We start from the raw sequence: 27291 nt of genomic DNA, 5'->3' as shown, positions 1-27291 counted from the left end.
TAAAATGATGAAAGTCGCTCTGTTCTGCAATATTTGGGACAAAGGAATTAAATGGGGTTATTACCACTCCACTCCCTTAGCTAGCAAGCCATTTATGTTGGCGTCTCACTCCCTCCGAAGAATATATACTATATATATATATATACACACATACTATATATATATATATACATTATAAATATATACTGTATATATACTATAGTAATACACACACACACACACACTATAAATAGGAAAAGTAACCAGTAAAGAACGTTAAGCGATCCCGTCGCCTGCTTATCGCATCATAGGCCTATTATTCTGTAGCCGCTGCTATAGCAACCAGTTTTGCAGCCGAACAATCCTGTGCGCCTCGCAACTACGTGTCATCGGTCGTTAGTGACGTCTCCCCTTTGGGAAGCTGGAGGAAGAGACTCTAAGGAAGGAAGGTGAGTGAAGGTTCCTGCGCCCCCAGCGCCTCAGCCTTTCCTCCACCTCTTTTAAAAAAAATAAAAAATAAAATCTGGTTTCCGCTAATGGAAGAGCCGCATAGTTTGGTCCTATTTCAGAGCCCCCCCCCCTCCCCGAGCTTCCTCAGCGACCCTTTTATGGGACTCCCCTTCTCCTCCTCCAAATAAAAATGGAGCTTTTCCTCCCTTTTGTTATGTTCTCTGCCGCGCTACTTTTAAGTTATGATATCGATCCTCTCGTGTTATAAGGAGGCCTTTTCTTGCGCTGCCATACTGCCCCTCAGCCCTGACTTCATTGCCTCCCTTCACACGTATTACGGAGGATTGAAAGAGCGGGCGGGCGGGGAGGCTGACACATGGGGAACTGTGTTTTTAAAAGGCAGCATTGCTGGAGGAGGGACTTTTTCCCTTAGAATTTGGCAGTCAAATGAATGGAAAGGCAGACCTTTAGTAGGAGAAATAATGGATAGAATTAGAAAAATGCTTAAAAGGGCAGAGTAAGATGAGACACATCAAACAGTAACCTTTTGTTCTTTCTAGTTTTCTTTTTAGTTTGTATTTTCTCTTATTATACACAAAACTGTTAATAATATTAAAAAACAATCACCCAATGAAGAAAAGTCTACAGGCACAAAAAATCCACTTAAAATTAGCTTCTTAGCCTCTCTTATGGAAAAGGAATCTCCCAACTATACATACTTACATGTTACAGTCAATAGCTGCCCATCTCACAAATGTGATTCTGGGTGGCATAGAATAAGAACAATAAAACATAAATGAACTTTAAAAACAATAAAATACGTACTATGGAGAGTGTTAAAAATTGATATGTAGTAAGTCCCCTTGCAAGTCTCTTAATTTCCCAGGCCTGCTAGAAAACCATAAATTCAGAAGGCGAATAGGGTCAGTGTTAACCTTACCTTAGAAGTAGGGGAGGATGATGTTGAAGATAGGGGTTTAAAAAAGCATGAATATTGATTGTTATCAGTCCAGATATTTAGTTAAATTTCCTTTCAGATTTGGACAAAATGCATGCCTCAGTTTTCTATTCACTGTGGCCCCAAAGCATAGCAATTAATGGTTTTTTTCTTATGTACTGTAGTTACTGTAGTTTGGGAGAGGAGAAATCTATAATTTTCCAGATGTTGAACCATTTTCCTTTATTCCTAACATATTGTGCTGTTTGAGAATTAGATTTTAACAATATGGAAAAGTCAGAGATTCTCAGTCTACTCATGCTGATCTTTTTTACCTATATTAGAAAATACCGTAAGTTGGTTTAGGATTTCCTAAACCAACTTAGTGCTGTCTTCTGGCTTTAAAACAGTAGGCAAAAAGCATATCTGATAATATTTTAGACAGAACGTGAACACTGCAAGTTAATAGTTGCATAAATACTAAAATAACTTCAATAACTAAGATGATAAGGGGAAATAGCTATCTTGGTTATGTTGCTTTCAAATGTCAGGTATGCCATATTGAAATCCCATATAGGGAGTATTGAGGGTGGATGCACACTGCTGAGCGCAGGCGGGGAGGGCGAGGGTGCTTATGGATATGAGATCTGTAATGGGGTTCCCAGGAGAAAAAACAGGAGCAACTTAGGAGAATGACTTGAAACCCACCCTGCCAGCTTCCCTATTGACTTTGCTTATGGGAATCAACAGGGAAGATCACAAATGGCAATCACAGAACCACTCTCATTGCAATGTTATAATGCAAGCCAGGCACTGAGCGCCTGGATTGTGATAACTTGACTATGAGGATCCTGCAACAGTCACAACTATGGATCAGTGGTAAGTTCCTGAATTCAGCACCATTATAATTTTGAACGGTCATTGAAAATATGCTTATAACTTGAAGGCCACCTATATCAATTCAGAAGCAGCGATATATTTTCTATCATAGCTACCTCAAATACTTCCATTAAAAAAATGCTATTTTGTTGCAACATTTATCTGTAAGTAGAGGTTTCTTTGTAAAGTGAAAACAATTATATATACACAATTTAATTCATTCCACTTATTACATAAATTAAGCCTACATCTTCCTTGATAAGTAAACAGAAGTTTTAGGTAGATATAGGAAAACAGTTTAGGCAATTTCAGTGATTTTTCTAGAGTCCCAGGCTTGTGAAACTGGGGGTGGGTAGACCAGATATGTCATATGCAGGCCACACCCACTCTGGCTCTGCAAAGGCAAAAAAGTTGCAATATGCCATGATTCGGCCTGTGGCACAATCGAGTTTGACACCTGTGAGCTAGATTAAAAAAAATCACTTTGATTAGAAAATCTGTTTCTGAATGACTGAATTATTCATAATAATAATTATGCTAAATAAAAATTATTCTACATTTTATTTTTTAAATAGAAAGTCAGTTTGGCATTTTGTTACCAGGCTGGACACCAGGAAACTGTGAATTCTTGCCTGCCTTAGTCATGAAAACCAGCTGAGTGATTTCAGACCAGTCAAACTTTCTTATTCCAATTCACCTAACAAGTTTGTTGCTGTAGGGAAAATAGGAGGAGGAAGAAGAATTAGGTATGTACACCACCATGAGTTATTTATAAAAATAATAAAAGAGTAAAACTAATCTAAAAATAAATTCAGAGTTCTATTATGCATGTTTTTCCCAATTTTGAGAGATCATAAATTTTCAAACAAAAGAAAAAATGATTTAAATTCATGTGTTAATTATTTATGTCAGCGGCCCCCAACCTTTTGGGCACCAGGGACTGGTTCCGTGGAGAGAGGTTTTTCTGTGGACTGGAGGGGGCATGATTTTGCATGCTGCCAGCATCTCATGGGTGGAGCTTCACTTGTTTGCACAGTCCAGTTGCTGGCATGCTGCGGACTGGTGCTGGTCCACAGACCGGGGATTGGGGACCCCTGATTTATGTCATAATATTTTTATTCTATTGCTGATAATGTCAAACATTAATGTCAGAGAGAGACTGGCCTAGCCAGGGAAAGAACCAAGTGGGAAATTAGCTTCAAATTCTTTTATGAGCACAGAGGCAAGATCTGCCCTTCCCTTGAAAGTTTTCAACCTTATCTAATCTGGCCCAGGTACAAACTGCCAGTCTGGGGAGATTCCTGTGAAATAGGCCTGAGCAATAAAGTAGCTACCAGTAAGTGAATTCTTCAAGTATGGATCTGGTTGTTCCCATCTGACAGTTAATCAAGATATTATTGTGTTTTGTTGCACAGCTAGCAACACTAGGCATCTTCTAACCAAGCAAACTATGGTAGAGTTTCTTCACTTAGTTTCTTCATAGTTTTTTTTACTGTAATAAGTGGCTTTTGCATAGGAAAATTAATGAATTGAATGAATTTTGAATGTGTTTTTTAAAATTCCTATTTCAGAATTTTACATTGTAGTATAGAGAGACTGTACAAAGATATCCACAACCCTGGATATACTCCATAACTATTATATTAACTAAACTAGCAGTTAATTTTAACAATAACTTACTATTTGTAGCTTTACCCTGTTTTCTCCAAAATAGCCCCTGATAATAAGCCCAATCGGGCGTTTGAGTGCATGGCAATAAGGCCAAGCATTTATTTTCGGGTTCAAAAATATATAAGACAGTTTCAGGAAAACACAGTAGCTCTCACATAATTTCCAAGTTCTTTGTTTTGCAGCAAAAAGATGGATTTTTTTAATAAAGACAGACATTATTTAGCCTTTCAGATTTAGTTATTCATTCTTCTCTTCTGTTTATTAAATTTTATCTCACCTTTACTACATATAAGTAACTCAAGGCTGCGAACCTACGTAATATTATTGCATGTTATTGTAAGAATTTTAAAGATTTTTGTAACTTGTTTAATAGTTGCATGAATAGGGAGGGCATCTAGGACCAATCAGTAACTTGGTTAGCCTTAGTGAATCAGTTAATTAATAACGAACTCTTTCTATTGTTTTCAGCTTTACAGAAGAAATAATAAATTCAGCAGGGTAGATACATTTTTATAGGTAAAAATAGCTAAATTCTCACAAATTCTCTCTTCTTTGTGATTTAACTGTAAAGATATAGCACCAAATGCAATATTGTCTGAAATTATTCCTAGCCTTTGATCCAAAACTAAATTATATCTTTTTTCCCTCTTTTAGCTGACGCCAGAAGATGGAACCTCCTGAGATTACCATAATTGAAGGTGTGGGAGATGAAGTGACTGTGGTGGCTGGTATAGTGGTCCTTATTATGGCCTTGGTCCTGGCCTGGCTTTCTACGTATGTTGCAGATGGTAGCAACCATCTTCTAGGAACTGTTGTGGCTACTGGAGATTCATCAGTGATCCATCTGAACCCCATTGAAAATTATGTGGGAAATTCTATTTCTGAACAATCTGAGCCACAGAATGTTACAGAAAATACTGAAGAAAAGGCAGATGAAGGTTCTGCTTCTGGCACCAGTCCTTCGGTAGAGCAAGTTGAAAATGGCAGTGGCTCTGATGCTGCTTTAGACTGTCTATTGGACATTCAGGGTCTGCCACAAAGGACCTTTTCAATAGATGGTGTTTCTCAGGAAAACCAGGGAGTTCCACAAACAGTAGCCAATATGGAGGAGAGTGAGCCAAACCCAGGCTTCATCAAAGTGCGTCTCAAATTCCTCAATGATACAGAAGAAGTGGCTATTGTAAAGCCAGAAGACACCATAGGCATACTGAAGAGGTACTGTTGAATATTAACATATATTTGTTTGGTATGCTGTCCTTATTTGTTCGAAAAAAATTAATTATATAGGTTTAAAAATAATAATCCCAGAATAGATTAGAACAATGTGGTATAATTCATAACAGTAAATAATCTCTTTCAAAAAGATTTGATTTTGGAACCCTTGGTATAGTTTAAGATTTTTCTCACTTTATCCTACATATTTAAAAGAACCTTAAAAAGTATTCCAACTGTTGCAGTATGGGAGGGAATCAAACCCAGCTGGTAAACAGATAAAGATTATTTCAGCAATCACCATATACCGTATATACTCGAGTATAAGCCGAGTTTTTCAGCACGTTTTTTGTGCTGAAAAACGTCCCCTCGGCTTATACTCGGGTCTATACGGCTTATACTTGAGTTTTTTTTTTTTTAAGCCCCTCGGCTTATACTCGAGTATATACGGCTTATACTCGAGTTTTTTTTTTTCTTTTTTTCACATTTTACCGGCGCAAACTTGGCGGGCTTTTGCATTAGCGCGGGGAAGCCCTGCCGGTGCAGTGAGAGGGCGGGGCGGGGGAGCCGCCAGCCTTCTCAGCTGAGGGAGGGAGGGTTTCCCCAACCGGTAGGTGCCTCATTTCCCACCCTCGGCTTATACTCGAGTCCCCAGTTTACCCCAGTTTTTGGGGTAAAATTGGGGACCTCGGCTTATACTCGGATCGGCTTATATTCGAGTATATACGGTACTTTTTCTTCCATTTTAGAATCATAGGGGATGTCTAAACTCCCTGAACCTGCTGAGAGTAACTGATTATTCTGACATACAATACTGATAGTTGTTGACCACAATTGAGCCCAAAATTTATAGTGCTAAGTGAGAAATTTGTTAGTAAATTTTGTTCCATTTTACAATGCCGCACTTGTTAAATGAATCATTGCAATGGTTAAGTTAGTAACCTGATTGTTAAGTGAATCTGGCTTCTCTACTGATTGTGCTTGTCAGAAGGTCACAAAAGGGGAATCACATGACCTGGGACACTGCAACTGTCATAAGTTGTCAAGCATCCAAATTTTAATCACATGACATGGGATACTGCAACAGTTGTGTGAAAAATGATTGTGTCATTTTTTTCAGTGCAGTTATAACTTAGTGAATGGTCACTAAATGAACTGTTATAAATTGAAGACTACCAATATTTATACAACCATGGTCACAATGGTAAAGAAGCTTAGAAATTGCATTGTTTGTAGATGAGAGTTATTTGCAAAATGAATGTTGACATTCAAACATTGTATGAATGAGTTAAAATGTGTAAAAAAAAGTATGTTGGTTTAAAGTGTTATTAAAAACACTTCATTAATACATTATATCTTGGCTACATTGTCATGAAATAACACAATGATTCCCTTATAAAGGCTTATCAGTTTATTAAAATATGAAATATCACATTTTTACTGATATTTTTATTTATCTATGTTCTTTCTAAAGCAAATATTTCCCAGGCCAGGAAAATCAGATGAAATTTATCTACCAGGGTCAGCTGCTCCAAGACCAGGCACGGACTCTGCAGTCCCTCAATATATTGGACAATTGTGTAATCCACTGTCATCTCTCCCAGACTGTTTCTGCCATTCCTGACACTGTGGTAGCACCATCGGAAGCTGGGGGTATTACTTTGAGCATGAGTGACTTGATGATGCCCATTTTTATGCTGATGCTGGCAGTGATCTGGTATTTCCGCATCAACTATCGCCAGTTATTCACAGCACCTGCCACCATTTCCTTGGTTGGAGTGACTGTATTTTTTAGTTTTCTTGTTTTTGGGATGTATGGACGGTGAGCAGCTATTGGGCAAAAAAAATTCAGCTACCTTCTCAACCAAAATGCTTTTTATCTGATATGCTCACTTGTTAATAACCTACAGCACCAAGAAATGCTCTTACCCAGAATTCTACACAAATTGAAAAAAGGCTCTACATTTGAAAAAAAAATCTTAACTTAATTTCTACAATTTCTGTGGTGACGTCTGGATACTTTTGAAACCATTAGTAAAAGATGAAGATATGACACATGAAGAAGAATAAGGCATCATTAGTTCCTCTGCTTTCCATTACTTGGTTTTCACTTAAAACATAATTCTCTTCCATAATCTATGGAACTCTAAGAACAATTTGGCTGATCCTATCAGTTTTCTTCATACATCTAATTCTACAATGGTTAGAAAGTTATTGACAATTGGCCTGAAATCCAATTCCTGTCTTATATGCCCTTGGAAATCTTTCAAATCCCCTAATAGAGGAGGGTTTTTAGCTTAAGCATTTGCCTAATTAATTTGTTGCTTCTTGGACAAGCATGGAAGGAATGATCTTGATGGATATTTCTTTTATTAATTCCACTGTGTCCAATTATCTAGTGGTAAAGCAATGATCCAGTGCACTTCATGAATGCCAATGAGTGGAACAAATGGAATATGTATTGCAGTTCACATAGATTAATATTGCAAAATCAGGTATTTTTGAACTGTGTTCTGACGATATCAGGCTGTACATTAGCTGGGGACTACACATTTAGTCAGTCCCTGCCAGAAATATGCATGCATATCGATGGGTAAAGCAGTGAGTTGAGATTGCAAACTGGATGCCTATTTGGTGCACTTTGCACTTGCTTGAGAAAAGGTAACAGCTGCACTTAGAGCTTCCTATCAACTGTTTAGGCAGTTTGTTTACCTTTTGTAGGTAAGTTATATGTTGACATGTGCCTGCCCAGTCAAACAGAGGAAAAGTCTGCCTGCTATCATCAATATTTTTGAATGTTATTCATATGTAGGTTAATCTAGTTAGTTTTAAACTCCATTGATTCTATTTTCTTTGAAGCATGATTACTTCAAATAAATTTCCTTGTAGATAGGAGTTAATCAAAGTGTTAAAAGTTAGGTTACAGCCATGGAATTCACTGCTACAATTCCTAGAGTCTGAGCTACAATTATTACTGAGAGCAGGACTTTCCATTGGAAAGAAATATTATTTTAAAGATAGGATTAGATATTAGACTAGTTCCAAAGTTGTAAGCAATCTTATTGGTCAAGAGGAATATTATGTTTTTAGACATCATGGTTACAGAGAAGCTCATGTTAAATTGTAGACTTAAACATCCAATTTAATTACCAGTGCCAAGCAGAAATGTCTAAATGCTGCTCAAAGCTACCCTGTAATGCTTTCAACTGCTGTAGCTTCTAAAATCAAGGCATTAATAACAGATTAACAGAAATGTTTTTTGACCTGAGGCTTGCTAGATGCTTTGGAATGTAAAAGACTGTACAAAGTTGTTCTTGTTAAGTCATTTTTTCTAACCTTTCTGGCTACTTCAGAACTGCGCTTGTGGGCATGCACACAGAGTTAGCAGTGAAGTAACTATGCATGTACATGAATAGGGATACAACTGGCTGCCTCCAAAGAAGTTGTCTAAATCAAGAAAAACGACATTACTGTTGGAAAAGAAGTACTCCATTTATGTTTCTGTACACTAAAAAGTACTCTTGGGGAATTTGTACCGCTCTAATTTAAAGTACATCTTTGCTTGATAAGTTGTCTGAAATGTATACTTCTTGTAAAAAAGAAAAAAAATGTATAAATATTGCTGGAAATTGTCTTTTCTGTGCATTCATTCTAAATTAAAGACTAGAGGGAAAGTAAAAGCAAACCTGTAAATAACTAAATAATTTCAATGGTTAGATGGGACCATTTTGCTAATGCTTATTCATAGCAGGTAAAATATTTCTAAATGACTTATTTGAATATACTTGCAAGTCTGTTGTAGAAAATAAAGACTTCCATAGCAAAGTGTATTTATTTATACAAGAGAGTTTTTCTCATCAGGACATCTTTCAAAAACAATCATGAAGATCTGAAATAGTAACCACAGAAAAATTGGGTGTTTTTGTAAGATGTCTGTATTTATAGAAATAAGGTACTCTGTTGAAATCCAGGCTCTATATTAGGAAAAGTTAATTTTTGTCAACTGAGTGATTAGTTTAGGAAAGCTAGTCTTTGTTTAGTGTTATAATTCATTTCAGAGAAAGGAAAAAGTATTTTCAGAATTCTAAAATCCATATTTTGTATAACACTATTCTGTTTAACCTATTTTGTCTGCTTGTTAAAAGTACAAAGTGCAATCCAAACATTGGGTGGATTCACAAGCCAAGATTAAGGAAAAAATGGGGTATTTCTGAATATTTTTGGGAACTGCAATTCAGAGTAGAATAATTAGGGTTTTCTTTCAAAAACAACTTGGGACTCTAGTTTATTTGAAAGATCTGATTTCACAGTGCATTTTAAGTAAACCATGTGTATTACAAAACATTTTTAAAATTCCCTTTCTCTCAAAACATGTAAAGACACAAATAACTTAACCAATACCAAGCAGAGTTACAGTTTATTTACACAAGCATTTCACAATCCATGAATGGGAAGAAAAAAAAATACAGATTTGACAGGGTTTTTTTTAATATCTAGCTACCTGTACAGGCTGAGATTATAGAGATAAAACATTTTTTAAAAAATCAGAGACCACAGTACAGTACTTTCTTCAGTGATTTCTGCACATGTTCAAAAATATCACATAGGTGCAGTTTATACATCATCAACAAATTAAAAAACTCTCAATCCATTCATGATAGAATACAGTTTTTTTTTTCTTCAAGTGAAACAGGCCTACCTTAAAAAATAATGGGTGCAGGTACAGGTGTAGAGCCATATATAAAATGACCTCTGTCCTCCCTCTTGCTAAATTAATAATGTTCAAAAGTTCCCGAAGTTTATACTTCCAAAGTTGCCTGAAACATGATCCCAAAAGCTTGAGTTACAGTCATGGGAAACAAACAAGGATCTACTCTTACTCTTCTTTCACACTGGCTATCTTTATATTGCTGCAATAGTATAAAGGTAGCCAGCATTTTGATGATACATAATTTAAGTAGCTACTTGTTATCAGGCAGTGAACAGCAGCAAGCTTCCCGCTTTCCCACCTCCCTTGGAAAAATTCAATTCACATCAAATAGCTACATTACAAGGAGGTGTGAGGCAATTGTCTGATCCATACTTGCACATCTCTCATAGAATACTGAGTCATGTATTTAAAAGCATTTGCTAAATATGAAATCTAGGCAAGTGGCCTCCAAACTTTTGGGCATCAAGGACTAGTTCAATGGAGAAAGATTTTTCCGCGGACTAGAGGGAGCATGGATTTGCATGCTGCCTGAATCCCGCTGATGGAACTTCGCTTGTTTGCATGGTTCAGTTGCTGGCATGCCATGGATTGGGGACCCCCGGTCTAGACAATACAGGAGTAATGCTTTGTAGATTGTGATCAGATGAAGGAAAAAGATCAAGATTCCTGCAAACAGGTTTTCCTTGTTTAACACAGAGCGCCACAAAACTAGGTTTTCTACCACTGTCCAGCAAGATCTTTCAGGAAGGTCCATCTTGGTCCCAGAATGCTCTATCCAACATAGCTTTTGCCCAAATATATAATGACAAGTAAAGAAGATCAACCTCAGTAATTCTTCTATGTCTGCTATTTCCACACTTGAAGCAATTTGGGACATTCATATATCCTCCAGTCAAAAATAGAAGCAGCAACTGATCTAGCATCTATGCCTTAACACATGCACTAAGCAGAATTTGCCCCTGCATGTAACAGCACCAGAAAAGTATGTGGAACTCTAGGGAGGAAAGAAGAACTTGGCAGTCCTTTAGAGAATCTTCCTGTAAACAGTACTGCATGTGCTAAAAGCTTTTCACTTCAGGACAGTTGGTGGGGATTTTTTAGAGCGTGTTCCCTGATGTAACTGAGCTATAGATTTTAACAGTGGAAAACATGGAGTTTCTCTCCGCCATCTTTTGAGCAAGGACCTTTTTTAGTTGCTAGGAACAAAGAGAGAAAAGTGAAGCAAAAGAAAATTGTCAGCCACCTCAATCCAGGCAACAGCCTCAAGCAATTGTTATTAGTAATTTGGATCCTCTACTACTGTAGAAATTAGCTACAAACATTCTCACATTAGGAAGAAAACAGCTAAGCTTCAGTAAATTAGACTTATGGGTAGGTACAACAAATGATCTTTTTCATGTGCACACTTTTAGAATAAAAGAGGGCACACATTTTGAAATGGTTACATGACTTTTATGTAGTTGTTGTACACATTGTAAAGATTCAGGAAGCGGAGGCAAAAAGCAGAGGCAATATTCCCTAGAAGTAGTATTACAATTTCTAGCATCTATCTATACAATCATCAGACCATCATGATTTATGGCACTAGATTTAAAACAGCAGTTGTCGGAAAAAAGACTAAACAGAGTAGGAATGAAGTGGAGGGAAAATTATATTTTGGGGGATGGGAGAGGGTGAAGGGGAAAATAGTAAAACTATTAATCTAAAAAAAAAAGCATATATTCTCCATCCCATTATCACTTTCTTGATTTTGCCCCTAATACTCCAGCACAGTTTTGGTATTTTAAACATACTAAGTTAAAGAGAAATTAATCATAGCTAGCAGGTCAGAACACAATCTCCCTGCTTGGGTTCAATGAGATGTTAAATAGAGCTGTTTCAAAATTCAGTAACTCAGATTTACAGCCAATTGCCAGGGATATTTTAAAATGTGTATTAACTTATGTGTATAAAGTAATGCATGTCTTGGAGTATTGGCTCATCAAGATTGGATTAATAGAGATTTGTATCCAAGCACAAGTAAGAAAGTTTCACCAGCTTCCTGATATCTATATATCGGGAAGACTGCAGCCCGAGATTCTTAATGTTGTTTGTACAAGATTTTAGGGATGCTACTGGTGAAGAAGCAGATAGTGTTAGGAAAGGAAACAATAGTGGCAACAGCAACATCTGTTCAACCCTCTCTTCCCATCTCAGCATGTTAGGATAGCTGAACAAGGCAAAAACCTCAGAGAGGAAGAGGTTGATCTATAATCTTGTGCCACTTCTCTTGACAACAAAGAGGCCACTGGAGTAGACACTTAAGACAAAAGGGTAGGCACTGATTCCTCTCCTTTCTGCCATACCCTTTGAAATCAACAAAAGAGCACAGGCAGGTTTATACGCATAGATGCCTCACAGCCCTGCCAATTCAGTCTCTAGCATTGCTAAGCAAATATGATGCCACCATATATATAGTCATGATTGAACAACCACTAACATCACAATAAATAGAAATTGAAACGGAAAGAAGGAGAGAGACCAATTCCTTCCTGATTGATGGAGGTGCTATCCACTTTTAAGGGCCCTCCTCAAATCACCACGATCCCTTTTTTCCCAAAGTGGTGGGAGCTTACTCTCCCCAAAGCAGTCCTAGTCTTTCATTATATATCTGGTGGGCATAGGGCTATGCCATGTGTGTAGGAGGCTTAAGAGGAGGGCAGTGGATGCAGCCATCTATCTTCACAGTTAATTATTGTAAAGGGTGTCCACAAGGGACAACTTGAGAGGATACCAGCCAAATATGTCTCCTGATCTGGGTCAGAAAGAAACCAGAACAGATTCTCGAGGCCCTCCTTGTTTTTCTCAGTCCAGCATTACTCAATTTATGTCATCATAGAGGCTGGGAGTAGGAGGGGCAAGTGGTTTAGACTTTAGTTTCTTTTTACTGGAGCTCATTCCTGGAGCACCTCCTACCAGGCTCATGTGTGGTTTCTTCTTTTTGGTTTTTCGAGATTCAGAGTTGTTTGTACCTATTGTGGGGAGAGAAAAAATGCGTGTTTAAGTATTGTGCCTGTCTGCTTTTAGTCCTGTTTTTCAAATAACTTCCTTGTCCTTCAATGAGTATATGCCAATTTTGCCTGGGCAGCAATTTGTAATGCTTTGAAAAACTTCTCATTATCCATTCCCAAGCTGAAAGACTAAATTACTTCCATTGAAAAGCACTGCCATGAAAGGATGAATTCTGCTGTCAAATCTGTGTGGCCCATTTGCACGCACAAGGCATCAAGTAAAGAGCATGCCCAGGAAAACCATTGCAGTATTATTATTACAATCATCATCAATACAATCACAATACAGCATAAATTTTACAGTTCAGCAAGTCAGGGAACATACAATATGAGTCAGTATTTACAATACTTTTATCAAATAAAAAGATTTTTCATTAAAGTGGCATCTACAGTGATAATATCAACACTGGACTATAGTTTCTTTTGCCAATTTGATTTGCCACACTTGCACTTGCTGTAAATGTGAGTAAAAAGGAGTAAGTTTCATACACTTTTACATCAACTTCAGTTTATTACTTAAAAGAATTTGCCTACTGGGCTTCTGTCAACTTCTTAACAAATGGAGCAGTGATCAAAAACTTGTCGCTTCTAGATGTTGCAGACCAAGAATGCTCACAGGATTCAGACAGCAGAGCAACTGAAGAGGATGATAGATTAATATTTTAACAAAATCTTTAATGGCCCCTGTCTTTCTCTCTCTCTCTCTCTCTCATTTAGGGGACTATTAGTTCTCTTGGGGTTTTCCTTTCTTATTGTGCCTCTGTGTAGTTTGCAATGCAGACTATGTAGTCTGAAAGAACAGGGAAGTTGCTTTCACTGAGGTAATCAGCAACAATGTCTCTGTGTATCTGTTTTTGGTAGACTTTATGGGCAGAATCTTCTTTACAAATAATTGCCAATACAAACTGATCTTAGCTGAAAAGAAGCTAAGAATATTTTTTTTCCTCTATAGTCTGCCCATCAGTTTTTATGAAGGAACCATTAGATTCTTTGGCAACCTGTGGAAACCCCTTAATCATATTCCTAAAGGTTGGAGTTGTCTGCATTCAACAATCATGCTATGCCAATATTGCAAATAGCATGGTGGAATCCAACAACTCAAATCGCACAAAATGAGCTACTGCAACACATTCTGAGGTTAAGAATTAGAGGAAAATTTGACTAGTGCTGACAGTGGTTAGCATCCCATGTGCATAGATATGAATAAGATAAACCAGATATCCTAAGTGGTAATGCTTTGAAGTCCTTGCTCCTTTTACGTTCTCAGTACAATGTGCTATAACGAAACAAAGTAAAGAAGCAAATACTTCTACAGTCTCACAATTAAAAGTTATCTTGAGACCCAGAATTTAAGATGCAAGCCATTATCACCTCAGCCTGCTATAAACATTCTTACTTGCTTTTGATGAAGCTGAATCAGAGGGAGAGATATCTGAAGAACCATCCCACTGAAGCCGACTCATGAGAGCTTGACTCTCTGCCACATCAAAGCTATCATTTTCCACGCTGCTTTCCGTTTCAGGAAGTGAGCTAAGTAAAGGGAAAAAATATATGAAAAGTGGAAAAGATTAAAGTCAATTATCTTAACTGCAGCAACAGCTAACCTGTAGAAATCCAACCTGTACTGATAGAGGTAGAGACAGTCTCAACAAAGCTTTGGAAGCAGGTTCTACAGCACCTCCAAATGTTATAGTGTCATGTGAAATATGGAAGACAATGATTAATTGTCAATCAACTATGTTAATATTCTAATTTTATCTACAGTTAAATATACTTCTTTATTTTGCCCTAGCCCCACCTGCATTTTCTAGCAATCCCACTATTATAATTACAAAGACAATATGCATTTCTAGGACAGAAAGAGGCTGTGCTTGCCTGTCATATACAGTCAGAAAGAAAAAGCAGAAAAGACAATGCCCTCAACTGTCCATCCACATTCAATGTTGTTGTCTCTCAAAAAAAGCACTTATACTTTACTGAATGCTCAGCATTTCAATCTACACATTAAGGTCATTTTTTCAACTCAGATTTTCCTCCTCTGGTAATTTACTTCAACTGTATACTCTAAGGCCAGCAATCAATCTCATGTGATGGCCTGGATACTCCAAAAATTTTTTAAAAAAAATGGTTCAAGTCACATGAGATTTCAACTATCTCCAAGATTTTCATGAAAAATGGCTGTTGCAAGATTTTGATACATTTAATTATGAGCAAATATATACTTGGCTTCACCGTGCTATCTTGGAGCTTTGCAGAAGATATACTGCAGGTTGCAATTCCGTGAGAGTTCACTTACAACCTAAAGAAGTAAAATCCTACAAAGGTAGATTCTATCAATGCAGAATTTGTGTTAAGTCAATGAACAAGGAAACAAATGTTTTGAAATGTGCTATTAGATCAGGAAAGTTTCTTCTTAAAGTAACAGCCAGGCATTCTTGAAGTTCCAAGAGGATGTGCTATTTCCTCCTTCCTTCCATTTTCCACTACTTTTATATTTTTTATTTCTTTTACAGTGGATTTCTAACCCAGAAAGATATGCTTGAAAACTTCTGGATGAGATATGCCGAATTCTGAAAAACCAACAGTATCAATGTAAGGTTTTCTGGGGCTCAGAAGGAAACCAGGAAAATGGTAGGTTAGCAAAGCAGTACATTAGTGAAAGTTATTCCACTTCATTTATGCAGTTAACAAAATTCAGCAACATTCATACAGTTAAACAGTATGAAATATATTTTGGAATAAAAGAGTTTCTCTTCTACATTCCTTTCATCCTAATTATACGTACGCAGAAGATCCTAGGAGGTAGATCCTGACTGACCTCCGCTGTTCATCAGTGTGCTGGGGGCAGCGAAGAGACCTTCAGGCAAAGAATGAGATTACAGAACCATCACAGGTTGTGAAATATATGCTTCCTGCTCTTTCATTGCACATAATGCTAACCCGTCAATATTCCAGAAGTAGGAGATTAACACTGTCAGAAAATCTAAGAGAACAACCAAATGCTTGGACCTGGAAAATATATTGTGAGCATCCCAGTCTGTTTTTGAAACAATGGTTTATTGCTTCCATACAGCTATCTACTAGCAAGGCAAAATCTAGTAAGAATCTCAGATTGTCAAGAATTGTAGCTATTTTTTAAATTCTTTGAGAACAAGTCATTCTTTTTTAAGACTTTTAAAACCAGGAAGCAAATACAAGCCAAGTCTTAGACAACTGGATGTTGAGCAGTTTTAACCTCCCAGGGTAGAGTCTCAGCAGCACCTTGTGAGAAAATTAAATACACTAAGTTATATATAGATTGCTAAACTTATGTTATATATGTATGAAATCTATTTTTTTTAAAAAACTTTTTCTGGAAGCAGAATTTGAATTTGTTTTTAAGTACTGGGAGATTCGCATTACAGTACCTCAATAGATGGTACCCTTGCCTAACCATTTTTGGGCTGGGGTACAGGGAACATTAAAGCCCACAACTAATCTGTCTTGCAAGGTTGAACTGGAGCTGGTTCTTCCCCTTCCAGACTCTCATAACCTCCAGGTGTTGGATTAGCACCAAAATGGCATCACCTGCTCAGCCAGGGATCGAGGTGTTTAACTAGGTATCAGCAGCCTACTGATGCTGCACTCTGTGCCATGAAATGACCTTATCCAGCATATTCACATAGATGAGTGATTTTCAAACTTAGCAACTTTAAGATGTGTGGACTTTTAAACTCCCAAAATTCTCCAGCCAACATGCAACTCTACTTCCATCTAAAGAAATTCTCCCAATGAAACAAAAAACAAAAAACCATGAGAAACAGAGGGTGCAACAGGCGAAGTATCAATTTCATAGGTATCTTCATATGCTGTTCCTTTAATGCCATGCATGCCAACAACTGCCAGCAGTCCCCTTTTGACTTTTAGACAGGACTAATAGACTGGACTTTGTACATGAGAACTAATTGAGCCAAGTCTGACTTCAGTACTTGAATCAAGGACAAAGCATTGAAGCATTTTGATCTCCCAGAATAATCGATTATAAATCTTAATGTAGTTGTTTTGGAACAAAAATACTTTTCCAGAACAACTGAATGGGAGGCAGCTGAACACTGAACATCAGTGATTTGCAATTTATCTCAGAAAGTATCTACTAACATTGTTTTTAACACAGAACAAAGGTTATTTGATAGGAATTTATAATCTGTACCCCATGAAACTTTCATCTGTGTAATCATCTTGTCTTCTAATACCTTCTCCCATCTCATGCCTATGTTTTTAAATCCTATGTTAAGCCATCCCCTGCATGTGATAAAGTAGGTTGAAGCTCATGAAAGCTGGTGCCTTATAATAAAATGTATTTGTTTGAAAAAGTAGTTCAAAACTTTCCTAATGATAAAATACCTTAGCTTTTGATAAGTCATGGAAACCCAATTCGTGGTTAAAAAATTATGTGGAAAGGTTTTATACAGCTGTTGTGTAGTTCCCAAATGTCTGAATTTCTCCTAAGAAGCTAGTTAAAACCTATTTCTTATTCATCTGTACACAATCTGTACACAACCTTTGAAAATGCATTTAAAAGCTAATATTAAAAGCTAATATCAGGATTATCAAGAGATACTTTACTGTAGGCAAAGTATCCCTCCTCAAGTTACAAGGTTAAATTAAAATGAAAAGAATTCCCTTCCCACCCCTTTCTTCAACATTTTTCTGCAATATAATTTCCAATAATAGGGCTTGACTCAGGTTGCAAGTTCTGCCAAAGGAAAAAAAAATTATTCCCAATTTTCAATGCATATTTTCTCCCCAAATGTGAATTGCTTTAAGTGAACACTAGTGAAAAGATTAGTTCCTATAATCACAAGCAAATAGATTCCAAATTAGTCACTGCAAATGGGGCAAATTTGTGACCTAGAGATGTTTGCATTAGCATCCAAAGCAGTGGTAGTCAACCTGGTCCCTACCACCCACAGTAGGCGTTTCAGCTTTCATGGTGGGCAGTAGGGGTTTTGTCCGATACTGAAGCACTTTCCTTTTTAAAAAATTTAATTGACTTTTTAAAAAAATTTCATAGCATTATTTAAAAACATTTTCATTAGGTTTTCATAAAATTCCCTGTGACAATTTAAATTTCTGAAAATATATTATTTGTATTGCCCGCACATAAGTTTAGTTCACGTTACGTAAGTGAAATTAAATGGTGCTATAGTGCGACTGCAAACAAAAGACCCTCGTCCCAGAATAGCTCGCGCATCTCCCCCAAAACGGTGGGTGGTTAGAAAATTTTACTACTAACAGAGATACAAAAGTGGGCGGTAGGTATAAAAAGATTGACTACCCCTGATCCAAAGCAACTCAAAAAGGCACCCAAAAATTAAGAGAAGGTAGTTCTCACCGTGTACACATCTTCTTGGTATGTTCAGAGATCACGCCGCATTGCTAGAGAAAAAGGACAATAAATAAGGTTGTTTGGTAGGTTGGTGAGTGTATCAGAAGATGGGTAGTTCTCATACTTTAACATTCAAAAAGCAACTATTTCAGAATGTAAATATTTTGATTCTCAGACAGGACTGTAAATGCAGTCATTAATTTTCAGCAACAGGCTGAAAGAGAAACAATCTAATAGTAATAGTAAACACAGACAAGTAAAAACATGGAAAATAGGGAGTAAAAAAAAGAGAAGCTAGGGAAGAAAGTGAAGCAGAATACTGTAAGCCTCTTTGGGGGCATCTTGAAAGATCTAAAAGGAGCAATGCCTAGTCTCAAAAAGTTGTATAGGACTCTATTTGGGAAGGGCAAGAATGCAATGCAGAGGAAAATCTCCTTTTAAAGCAACTCAACTGAGATTGGAATTAAAAAAAGAACTATACTTGTTTTCTCCTTCCAAATTTATTGGGACTCCAGCCCCAGATCCACAGACAAACAGCATATACCAGCTGGGGATGAGCAACTGCCTTCTGCAAATTTGTTGCTTTTCCAGGATAAAATATGTTAAAAATTAGCCTAAGTAGCTATGTATTTTATTTAGGCCAGCAGATTGTATCTCCACAATAATAGGCATCAGTATTTGCACACCACCCTTTACTTCTGTCTTAGTCCTGATTAGGTACATTAATCCTTATACTATTTGCCTATTAGTAAAATTTTGTTTGGGTTCCTTCCTTTTTTCATATTTAATAAAACAGCAACTGTACATTGCTGTAGTTAAATGAATATCAAGTCCATAATAAAGAATACCTATCCGCTTTAAATATTATTTAGCAGCTTCAAGGGATTGAAGCTTCCAAGGGCCATGAGGGGATGTATCTTCTTTTTGCAATGTCTCTTCCAAATAAAATTTTAAGCACTGCATAAATGTTCAAATGATCAGTTATGCAGCATTCCTAAGGGCTAGCATTTACGTTCAAACAAATAAGCATCAGTTTCTTTCTATTAACTGAAAATAAGCAACAGCATACAGAATCACTAGATAGAAGGCAACAGAGCTAGGTACTCACTGTAGTTAGCAAACTACGGAGCTCCTCAGGGCCCAGAGTTTCATAGTTGATTCCAGCAGAATTGTTATACTGAGGAGGAGAATACACCACACCCAGATATTTTAGGTGTTACATAAATCATGGCAATCTTTCCTTCACATTTTCACCATGAAATGAAATGGTATGAAAATGAAATTATGCAACACAAAAGTAAAATGAGCCAGTTTGAGTGAGAGTCAGTTTGGTCTAAGTGTTAAAACACCAGTCTAGAAAACAAGTGAGTATGAGTTAAAAGTCTCATCTTAGCTACAAAAACCAGCTAGGTGACCAGTCACTCTCTCTCAGCCCAACCCATCTCACAGGGTTGTTCTAGTGAGGAATATAGGAGGAGGAAGGTATGCTGATATGTTCACCACATTATTTGTAAAAGTAATAAAGGCAGGATACAAACAAACCAACAAATAAATTAGCTAAGATGAGATAAAATCTACTAGTGTAACAAAAATAAAATAGCAAAAAGAAATACAATACATGCCCCTCTGTAATGCTATTTTATTCTTGAGTTGTTAACTTTAGGAGCCCTTTTAACTTTAAGACATGTTGACAGCACAAGGGATAGAGCAATGATGCAAAATGGATGGGACTTGGTCATGTAGCAATGAAATACTTTTAGGATGCATTCACTGTTTTTTGTTAAAATGGTGAAAAGTCTCTTTGAGCCTGACATTAACATTTTCTCACGCTCCTTTTTTAAGTGTAGGCATTTATGCTATCAAATTCAGGCATATTGTGGGAGTGGGCTCCAGAACCATTGTTGTATTAGACAAAGTGCAAAGTGCAAAACAGGTTTTGTAGAAGATCTAGTACTTTCTAAAATCCTGAGGAGCAACACGGTATGATAGGACACAGCATTGCTGTGCTGAACTAAACTCACCTTAAATGGGTCCGAGCTACCACTCAGCTCCCCTATAAGAAGAGAAAAAAAGAATACCCGTAAGTAGCAATACATGTGATCTCACTGCCACATGCCAGAGAATTAGTATTTGTTTTTAAAGGCCAATTCATAGATTTCATATGGCTATTTGCATATCAAGTTGCAAATGGAGACATTTCCACATTATACCCTAGGAAACACAAATGTTCAATTCAGCATAAGAAAATGTACTAGCATTCTGAAATATTCTGAACATTATGAACCACTCTAAAACATGCTTAACTCAAATTATAGCAGGAAGATTTAATTAGTGTAGAAAGCAAGCTCAAACAGTGAAGCAAGAGACAGGCTGACTCCCATTCCTTCCAGTCATTTTCATGGACACCTGTGATTCCGAAGGCTTTTTTTATATTTCCTTGTTGCCATTCGTGAAAAGCTCTTTTAAGCAAGCCCATTATCTAACTGCCATTACTACCTGCCCATCTACCACAGTCCACCAAGCCTTCAGTAGGTTTCTCCAAATGCTCAGTATTTCCTCTCTTTACTTGACAGACCAGAATAGCAGTTTGTCTATAGTAGGGCTGCCACATCTAATGTGTATTTTGGCAGCCTAAGTAGGGTAACTCTAGTCCATCCTATGTACTTCCTACAAATGCACAATCCAATTGAAAATCTTTATTTTCTGAGCATAGTGCATACTGCCCATGGTTTTCCGCTAAAAACTTTAAACCAAGCATGCTTAACCTACTTAAGAACTACTGAGATATTCAGCAGATTGACAAAAAACATTCTGATTGTACAACACATCAGCAAATCTATCTGTGTGGAGAACTTCTGCTTTAGTAGTGTTTGTTTCCCTCTAATTAATCTGGCATGCCCAGATTAATTGGGCTTTCCAAAGGCAACCACTTCTTGCAGTGCAAAAATTATGTACCCTCTCCACTCCAAATTTTAATTTTAATTAAGATACACAAAAGCTCTACAGGAGAATTGGGAAATTCTTTGCAAATGCATTATGCTATGTCATATGGAGATCAAATATGAGAACAATAAAAGATGACTTTCCACAATACACTCACCATTTTTATGTTTCATGGACTTGGATCTTCGGGGAGAATTGGGATTCTGAAACAAGTCAGGAAAAATAAAAGGCATAGTTTGGTATGGGGGTGTGCGGAAACTGAATTTAATAGATCCTGCAATGAAATTCCTTCCCCAACCTGAAGGCCAGACTTTTCAACGTTGTTTCATTTCAGTGACAAAGATCAGGCTATTTGCTCAAGGTTTTGAACATCAGCAACAGCAATGCAGTTGGTTAGGTTTTAAAAAATGTTTGGGTACCAAATAATATTTGAAACAGAGAAAGCACAGAGATTATTATGAAATGAATAGTTTTAAAGAATGTTGTTGATATACAGATACAGAACATTCATTACTAGAGTATCTGAGAAGGAAAACTTATATTCCCAATATATTTTGAGTTCTACCTTGAATTAATGGATTAGAGACATGATGGTGAACCTATGGCATCCATGCCAGAAGTTCCAACAGAAGAGCCAACTCTCTGGGCATGCGGAGCCATCGCCTGTTGCTCTTCCAGGTTCTGATGCGCCAGCCAGCTGGTCTTCAAGTGCACAGGAGCATCAGAAATGAAAGAATAGCTGCCCAGAGCGCATGCACGTGCATGTGCGCACATGCATACAGGTGCGCTGGTCACCTGGTCTGGTATCTGGTGTGCAAGCGCGTGCAAAGACCAGCTCACGCCCAAAGATGCAGAGAAGGGATTCCAGCAGTCGCTTCCCTAAGGGAGAGCTGTCAGCCAGGACAGGCAGGACAGGGTTCCCTCCCTCCCCAAGCGGGCTTCTTGAGCGGCCCCAACTATCCAGCCCATGGCACCAATGCACCTCCGCAGTCCAGAATGTCTGGCCAACTCAGGCACCCCAGAAGAGTAGCAGCAGCAGGGGCTGCACAGAAGCTGAGTCTGCACCGGAGGAACCTCTGTCCGGTGCCAGGGTATAAACTGGCCAGAAAGCAGTCGCGCTGCCGTAGTAGAAAGGGAGAGCGAGGGGGCGGCAGCGGTTCTCCTCCAGCTTCCTGGCCAGAACTGGCAATGTGAGAACTGCCCTCACCCCTGGCCGGTAGCTCCTGCCCCTTGCCCTGCCACTGCTGCTTCTGCTCTGGGTCAGTCTGATGACCCGAAGGCTGCCTTCCCTCCCTCCCTTCTTATTATGCTTCTTTCTGGCCTATGCATCTGCCCAATGCTTCCCGAGAGCCTTGATCGCCTGGGTGCCTTTAAAGCAAGGCTTCAGGAAAATATTGGGGAACCCAAGAAGGATCTCTCTCTTGCCTTGCTGCTCTTCTTCTCTTAAAGTTTCCAGGGGTCCCTTTCGTCGCCTTTACTTTTTTTTCAAGAAATCATGAGAAGGAAAGGCTTCATCTACTCCTGCCTCCCACCTCCATCCCCCCTTCCATGCATCGATAACAATGTGATCCTCAAGGTTGATCAGGAGATGGTTCTCCGGTTTTTGCTTCTTTTAAAATGGGGGAAAGACCTGCCAGTGAGTTAGGGTTGAGGGAAGGATCTCTCTCCATTCGAGATGGCCAGCTGGCTCTTCCCATTCAGGAACACTGGGCTGGGCAAGTTCACACACCACCCGCCCCTTGCAGGCTAGCCTGCTCTTGCTCCTCTTCTCCCCAAGCTACCCGCGGACCTTTTGCTCCTTGGACGCCTTGAGCCCGAAAAGCTGAAGAGAAAGGCGGGTTCCCTTCCCGGAGGATTAAGCAGATAAAGGCACTTCCTCTATCTGGCTTGTAAGGGCTCTGTCCACTCCAGGAGTTCAGGTGTGCTTCATTCCGCCGCTTTTGCACCCATGGAGAAGCAAAGCAGCTGGGCTACTTTCGCTTAGGGCCAGTCCAACGGAGGTACCCATTTAGTTTATATGCTGGGTGCAAGCCCAAGCAGAACGTGGAGAGGGTTTTTTTAGTGGGGTGTAGGAGAGACTCATTGGGCTCCTTCCACCTCTTGTGGAGTGGGAGTCGCAGTCGGTAGGGTTGGTTCTTCGACCACAGAAACTCCCTTGCGAAGACAAAGGCAGTGATTTGTTTTGTCTGCTGAGGCCAAAGCAAAAGCACAAAAGCCAGCCCGGAACTGATGAATTTCCCTGCCTTTTCTTACTGTTTCTGGACCCGGCGAGAGCGGGGATTGATTTTTTTTTCTTCCACCCCTTTGCCACAGGAAACTCAAAGCTCTTTTTTTGGGGACTTCCTGTGGCTCCGCTTGTCGTTGAGGATGGTCTTTTTAGACTGCCAGCCCTGGATCGCGTAGAGCCGCTAAGACAGCAAAAATCAGCTGTCTAGCGGCTTGGAAACCTTTGCCCTGGGTGAAGAGGGAAAGGTGAGCGATCGGGTGGAGGTAGAGCTCCCCCAAAGCACCAGGAATGATCCTGGAGGCTTGAAGGGAAGAGCTCCCTTGGTAACCCGAAGAGCTCCGGATCCAGGACGCCTCTGTCTTTTTTGGCAGAGCAAAACGCCGTGACCACATCTGCGATCAATATTGAGTTAAAATTGATTTTTGACTTAACCAGACAGAGCAATGTCAGGAAGCAAGGTAGATGTAAGTACCAGACCTCAACCCCGTGTGTTGATTCCGTTTGAGAAGAAAAGAAATGGCGTCTGAGTATAACGGGCGTGAAAGTGAAAGTCAATGAGGTGTTTATTAACACTGTTACCGTTTATAACTTTGCTTAAACTTGCTGGATTTTACGTTTATATGAAGAAACTATAAAGTGAAAGCTGGAAGGATTATACAACTGATTTATTCAACTTAAATACTGTGTTTACGAAAAGATTTGACTTTGTTTTAAATTATAAAATCAAAGTAAGATGGCTTCTGTACTAATACAGCCTGCTGTCTTCAAGGAAGTTGGAGCCCCGTTAGTTCAACTACATAAATTACAAGAGGAGCTGAAGGAATTTCTGAAGGCTCAAATTTCTGTTCGGGATAAAAAAATTAAGGAAATTGAGGAGAAAATATTGAAAATTAAAGATTCTGTTGCAGCTGAGAATGAAGAGATAAGAGGTGGGGGCAGCATTTAAGACTCTGTTTGAATATATAAAACAATTGGATGAAAAAGTGGAAGAGATTGATCAAGTTAATTTGAACTTAAAAAGCAAAATAGAGGAGCTTCAGACCAAGGCGGAGAATATAAAGCAGTTGGATGATAGAGTTTGAAGAAATTAATCAAATTAATTTGGACTTAAAAAATAAAATAGAGGTGCTCCAGATCAAGGCGGAGAGAGCAGAAGAAGAACGTGTTTTATTACAATACAGAGTTATGGAATCTGCATTGAGAGTAAGAGGTCTGAAAGAAAATAAATGAGAGGATCTAAAAAAGATTTTTGCACAGGCTTTTGCATAGCTGATTGGACAGAAACAAGCGGACTTTGAAATCCAAATTGAAAAACTTTACCGCATTAATTCATGGGTTGCAAAGCAGAGACACTTGGCAAGAGATGTAGTAATTTATTTTATATCTAGGAAAATTAGGAATGAAATTTCACAAGTTTCTTATAAAAACAATATTCAAATATTGGGACAAGAGGTATTGGTATTGAAAGAAATTCCTTCTAAAATGTTAAGAAATAGAAAAGAATATGCTTTTTTGGTGGATCAGCTTAGAAATCTCCAGATACAGTATAGATGGAATGTACCAGCTGGATTAACAGTAAACTATAAGGGAAGGAAATATTGTCTTAATACAGTTTTTAAAACAAGAGATTTTTATACTAAAGTATTGAAGGTTGGAAGTTTGCCATTGTTAGAAGTTAAGATGGAAGGAGAGGTGGGAATGGTTAAAAAAGGGGAAAAGAAAGCAAAACAAATACAACCTAAAAATGGGGCTGTAATTTTGGGAGAAGAAACACAGAAAGCCGCAGGGGAGGATCCAAGTATGATTGTAACTATTAAACGTAAAGAGCAAGGAGTAAAGAAGTAATATTTTCAAATGAAATGACTTTCCTTTCATGGGATAGGGTAAATTATAAGGGATATTTTTGAATAGAATAAGTCATATTTACTTTTAGCAAGGATAGTTAAACTAAATAGCATAAAAGTTTTCAGGGTATGATGGATATATAAATTTGAGGGAATATAAGATATATTGAAACCCGTTGATAGTGTAATATTGTGTAGGGATAAGAAATATAATTAGTTATGAATTGTATGATAAATGGGGTGTAGAATGTTTAGAAATTTATAGTGTGGGGGGGAAGAATATGGGGTAAATATTAAATTTATATAAGCTAAAAAGATGATGTTTATTATTCTGTATGATGGATATACAAATTTGATGGATTATAAAGTATACCGAGGAATAATTTTTGATATTACAACATCGGAAGATGGGATATTGTTTACTATAGAAGATTGGACTTTAAACAATGGACTTAGATGAGAAGGTAGAATTATCAGCATATTTGAAAGATTATTTTCGAAAGATATATATAATGGAGATGGTTTTTTAAAAAAAATATTGGACTGAAATAACAAAATACTAAAAGCTTTTAAATGAATAGAATGTAATTGTGTTAGTATTAATATTTTCTTTCTTCTTTTTTATGGAAAAGGGAAGTTGAGATTCAAGAAGATGGATGGGAGTTTATGTTAATTAGCATATTTTAGTTTATGATTGTTAGATACGATACCCTGTATTTGCTCTGGGGGGGAGGGGAGGGGGGAAAGAGGGAGGAGGGAGGGAAAGGGTTAGGGTTGTGGGGAGGAGGGATGTATGGGGGGAAAAAATTTTAAAATCTTTTTCAATTAAAAAAAAAGCTCCTTTTGGGGGGGGGACACACAAAGGAAGTTTGAGTAAATTAAGGAACTTAAAATCTGGCCTGCGCATCTCTTACCCTGGCACTGGACAGAGGTTCCTCTGGCTTATGGAGAGTGGAGGAATGCACACCAATTTCCTTTTCATGGTAACCGGCTTAAGAGCGCTGGGTGTGGGAGAAGACAAAGAGAAAGCCTCTCGATTCCTGTGCATGTCTCTTCACTTTTCACTAAGTTTAAACATGTGTGTGTCTGTGTGTGGTGGGGAGCGGAGCTCTTTCCGAGAAGAGATACAGGAATTGAGAGGCTTTCTCTCTCTCTTCTCCCACACCCAGCGCTCTTAAGCCGGTTGCCATGAAAAGGAAACTGTCATGCAGTAATAATCTCTCTGTGCAGAAGCAATGAGGGCTCTTTGAGCTGGGCGGGGGGAGCGAGAGTGAAGGCAAGGAGCTGTGTGTTAACCTATAAGGAGTGGGAAAGGTTCTATGGGCATTGCGTGCGGCTCTGCCCTCTCTCTTCCTAGCCAGGCATTGGAGCAAACTGCGCGCAGCTGGGGCTCTGCTTATAGGCAAGGGCAGCACATCGAGGCAGAAGCATGGGGGAGGCAGGTAATCAAGAAACCCTGTGCTGGTGCTTGTTCGGCGCAGCCATAGGCAAGCTGACAGATAGTGGGATGGAGTGGTGCGGATGCCCCTCGCTCTTGTGCTACAACTCCCACTCCCTGCGCATGCGCACACGACCCCTGCCCTGAGCATGCGCATGACCCCCTAGACCCAAAACAGGCAGGGGGTGTGGTGCGCATGCGCGGGGGGAGGTCACATGCGAATGCGTGGGGAGGCATTGCATTATGGGTGTGGGCACACGTGTGTGACCCCCCGTGCTCCCCCTGCTTTCGGTCCACCACAACAAAAAGGTTAGCCATCACTGGATTAGAGTCGTAAAAAGGGGAAAAAATTATTTAAAATTTTATAAATTTTTCTATGCCTGTTAGAGGCCCTTTCTCTTGTTTCTGTATTTGGTGCCTTTCCTTTTGCTTCTTCTTTGTTTAGCACTATCTGAGAATATAACCTCCTACAACTCAAAGGAGCCATGTGACTCAAAAAATAAAAGATGTAGACTCAGAGAATAAATTCAGAAAAACCTTCCTAAAGGATCCAAATTGAGGCATAATCTTGCCCTTACAATG

General features: G+C 38.5%; 2 protein-coding genes across 7 annotated transcripts in view; one reads left to right on the top strand and one right to left on the bottom strand.

Annotated features, from left to right (window-relative positions):
- Nucleotides 1-353: 353 nt before the first annotated feature.
- TMUB2 (transmembrane and ubiquitin like domain containing 2) lies at nucleotides 354-8970 on the top strand. 4 transcript variants are annotated; one of them, XM_058183277.1, is made up of 5 exons: nucleotides 1407-2245; nucleotides 2821-2991; nucleotides 4385-4432; nucleotides 4571-5131; nucleotides 6603-8970. In XM_058183277.1, exons 4-5 carry the CDS (start codon nucleotides 4584-4586, stop codon nucleotides 6952-6954), a joined length of 900 nt encoding a protein of 299 aa, XP_058039260.1. In that variant the 5' UTR covers nucleotides 1407-2245; nucleotides 2821-2991; nucleotides 4385-4432; nucleotides 4571-4583; the 3' UTR covers nucleotides 6955-8970. The 4 variants fall into 4 exon arrangements, with proteins under 4 accessions (XP_058039259.1, XP_058039261.1, XP_058039260.1 ...); XM_058183276.1 differs by lacking the exons at nucleotides 1407-2245; nucleotides 4385-4432 and adding an exon at nucleotides 354-428; XM_058183274.1 differs by lacking the exon at nucleotides 4385-4432 and having other exon boundaries at nucleotides 1411-2245.
- Nucleotides 8971-9528: 558 nt separating this feature from the next.
- Nucleotides 9529-27291, bottom strand: part of ATXN7L3 (ataxin 7 like 3) — a 40318-nt gene continuing 22555 nt past the window's right edge. For 2 of the 3 annotated variants that reach the window (XM_058181769.1, XM_058181770.1), the window contains exons 7-14: nucleotides 21358-21403; nucleotides 20279-20310; nucleotides 19366-19434; nucleotides 18264-18307; nucleotides 15675-15746; nucleotides 14286-14419; nucleotides 12795-12850; nucleotides 9529-11035 (exon numbers count right to left, since the gene is read on the bottom strand). In XM_058181769.1, the coding sequence (XP_058037752.1) occupies nucleotides 10937-11035; nucleotides 12795-12850; nucleotides 14286-14419; nucleotides 15675-15746; nucleotides 18264-18307; nucleotides 19366-19434; nucleotides 20279-20310; nucleotides 21358-21403 (552 nt within the window). In that variant the 3' untranslated portion in view covers nucleotides 9529-10936. Of the gene's footprint in view, nucleotides 12851-14285; nucleotides 14420-15674; nucleotides 15747-18263; nucleotides 18308-19365; nucleotides 19435-20278; nucleotides 20311-21357; nucleotides 21404-27291 lie in introns of all 3 variants that reach the window. The other variant, XM_058181772.1, reaches the window with a different exon arrangement.

This window comes from Ahaetulla prasina, chromosome 4 (genome assembly GCF_028640845.1).
Source record: "Ahaetulla prasina isolate Xishuangbanna chromosome 4, ASM2864084v1, whole genome shotgun sequence".
Lineage (NCBI taxonomy): Eukaryota > Metazoa > Chordata > Lepidosauria > Squamata > Colubridae > Ahaetulla > Ahaetulla prasina.
This window is presented reverse-complemented; position numbering and strand designations above follow the sequence as displayed.

Coding starts and splice junctions, on each gene's coding strand:
- TMUB2 (XM_058183276.1), top strand. CDS start 4,584: ATGGAACCTCCTGAGATTACCATAATTGAAGGTGTGGGAGATGAAGTG. Junction 5,132..6,602: donor ACCATAGGCATACTGAAGAG/GTACTGTTGAAT, acceptor TTCTTTCTAAAG/CAAATATTTCCCAGGCCAGG.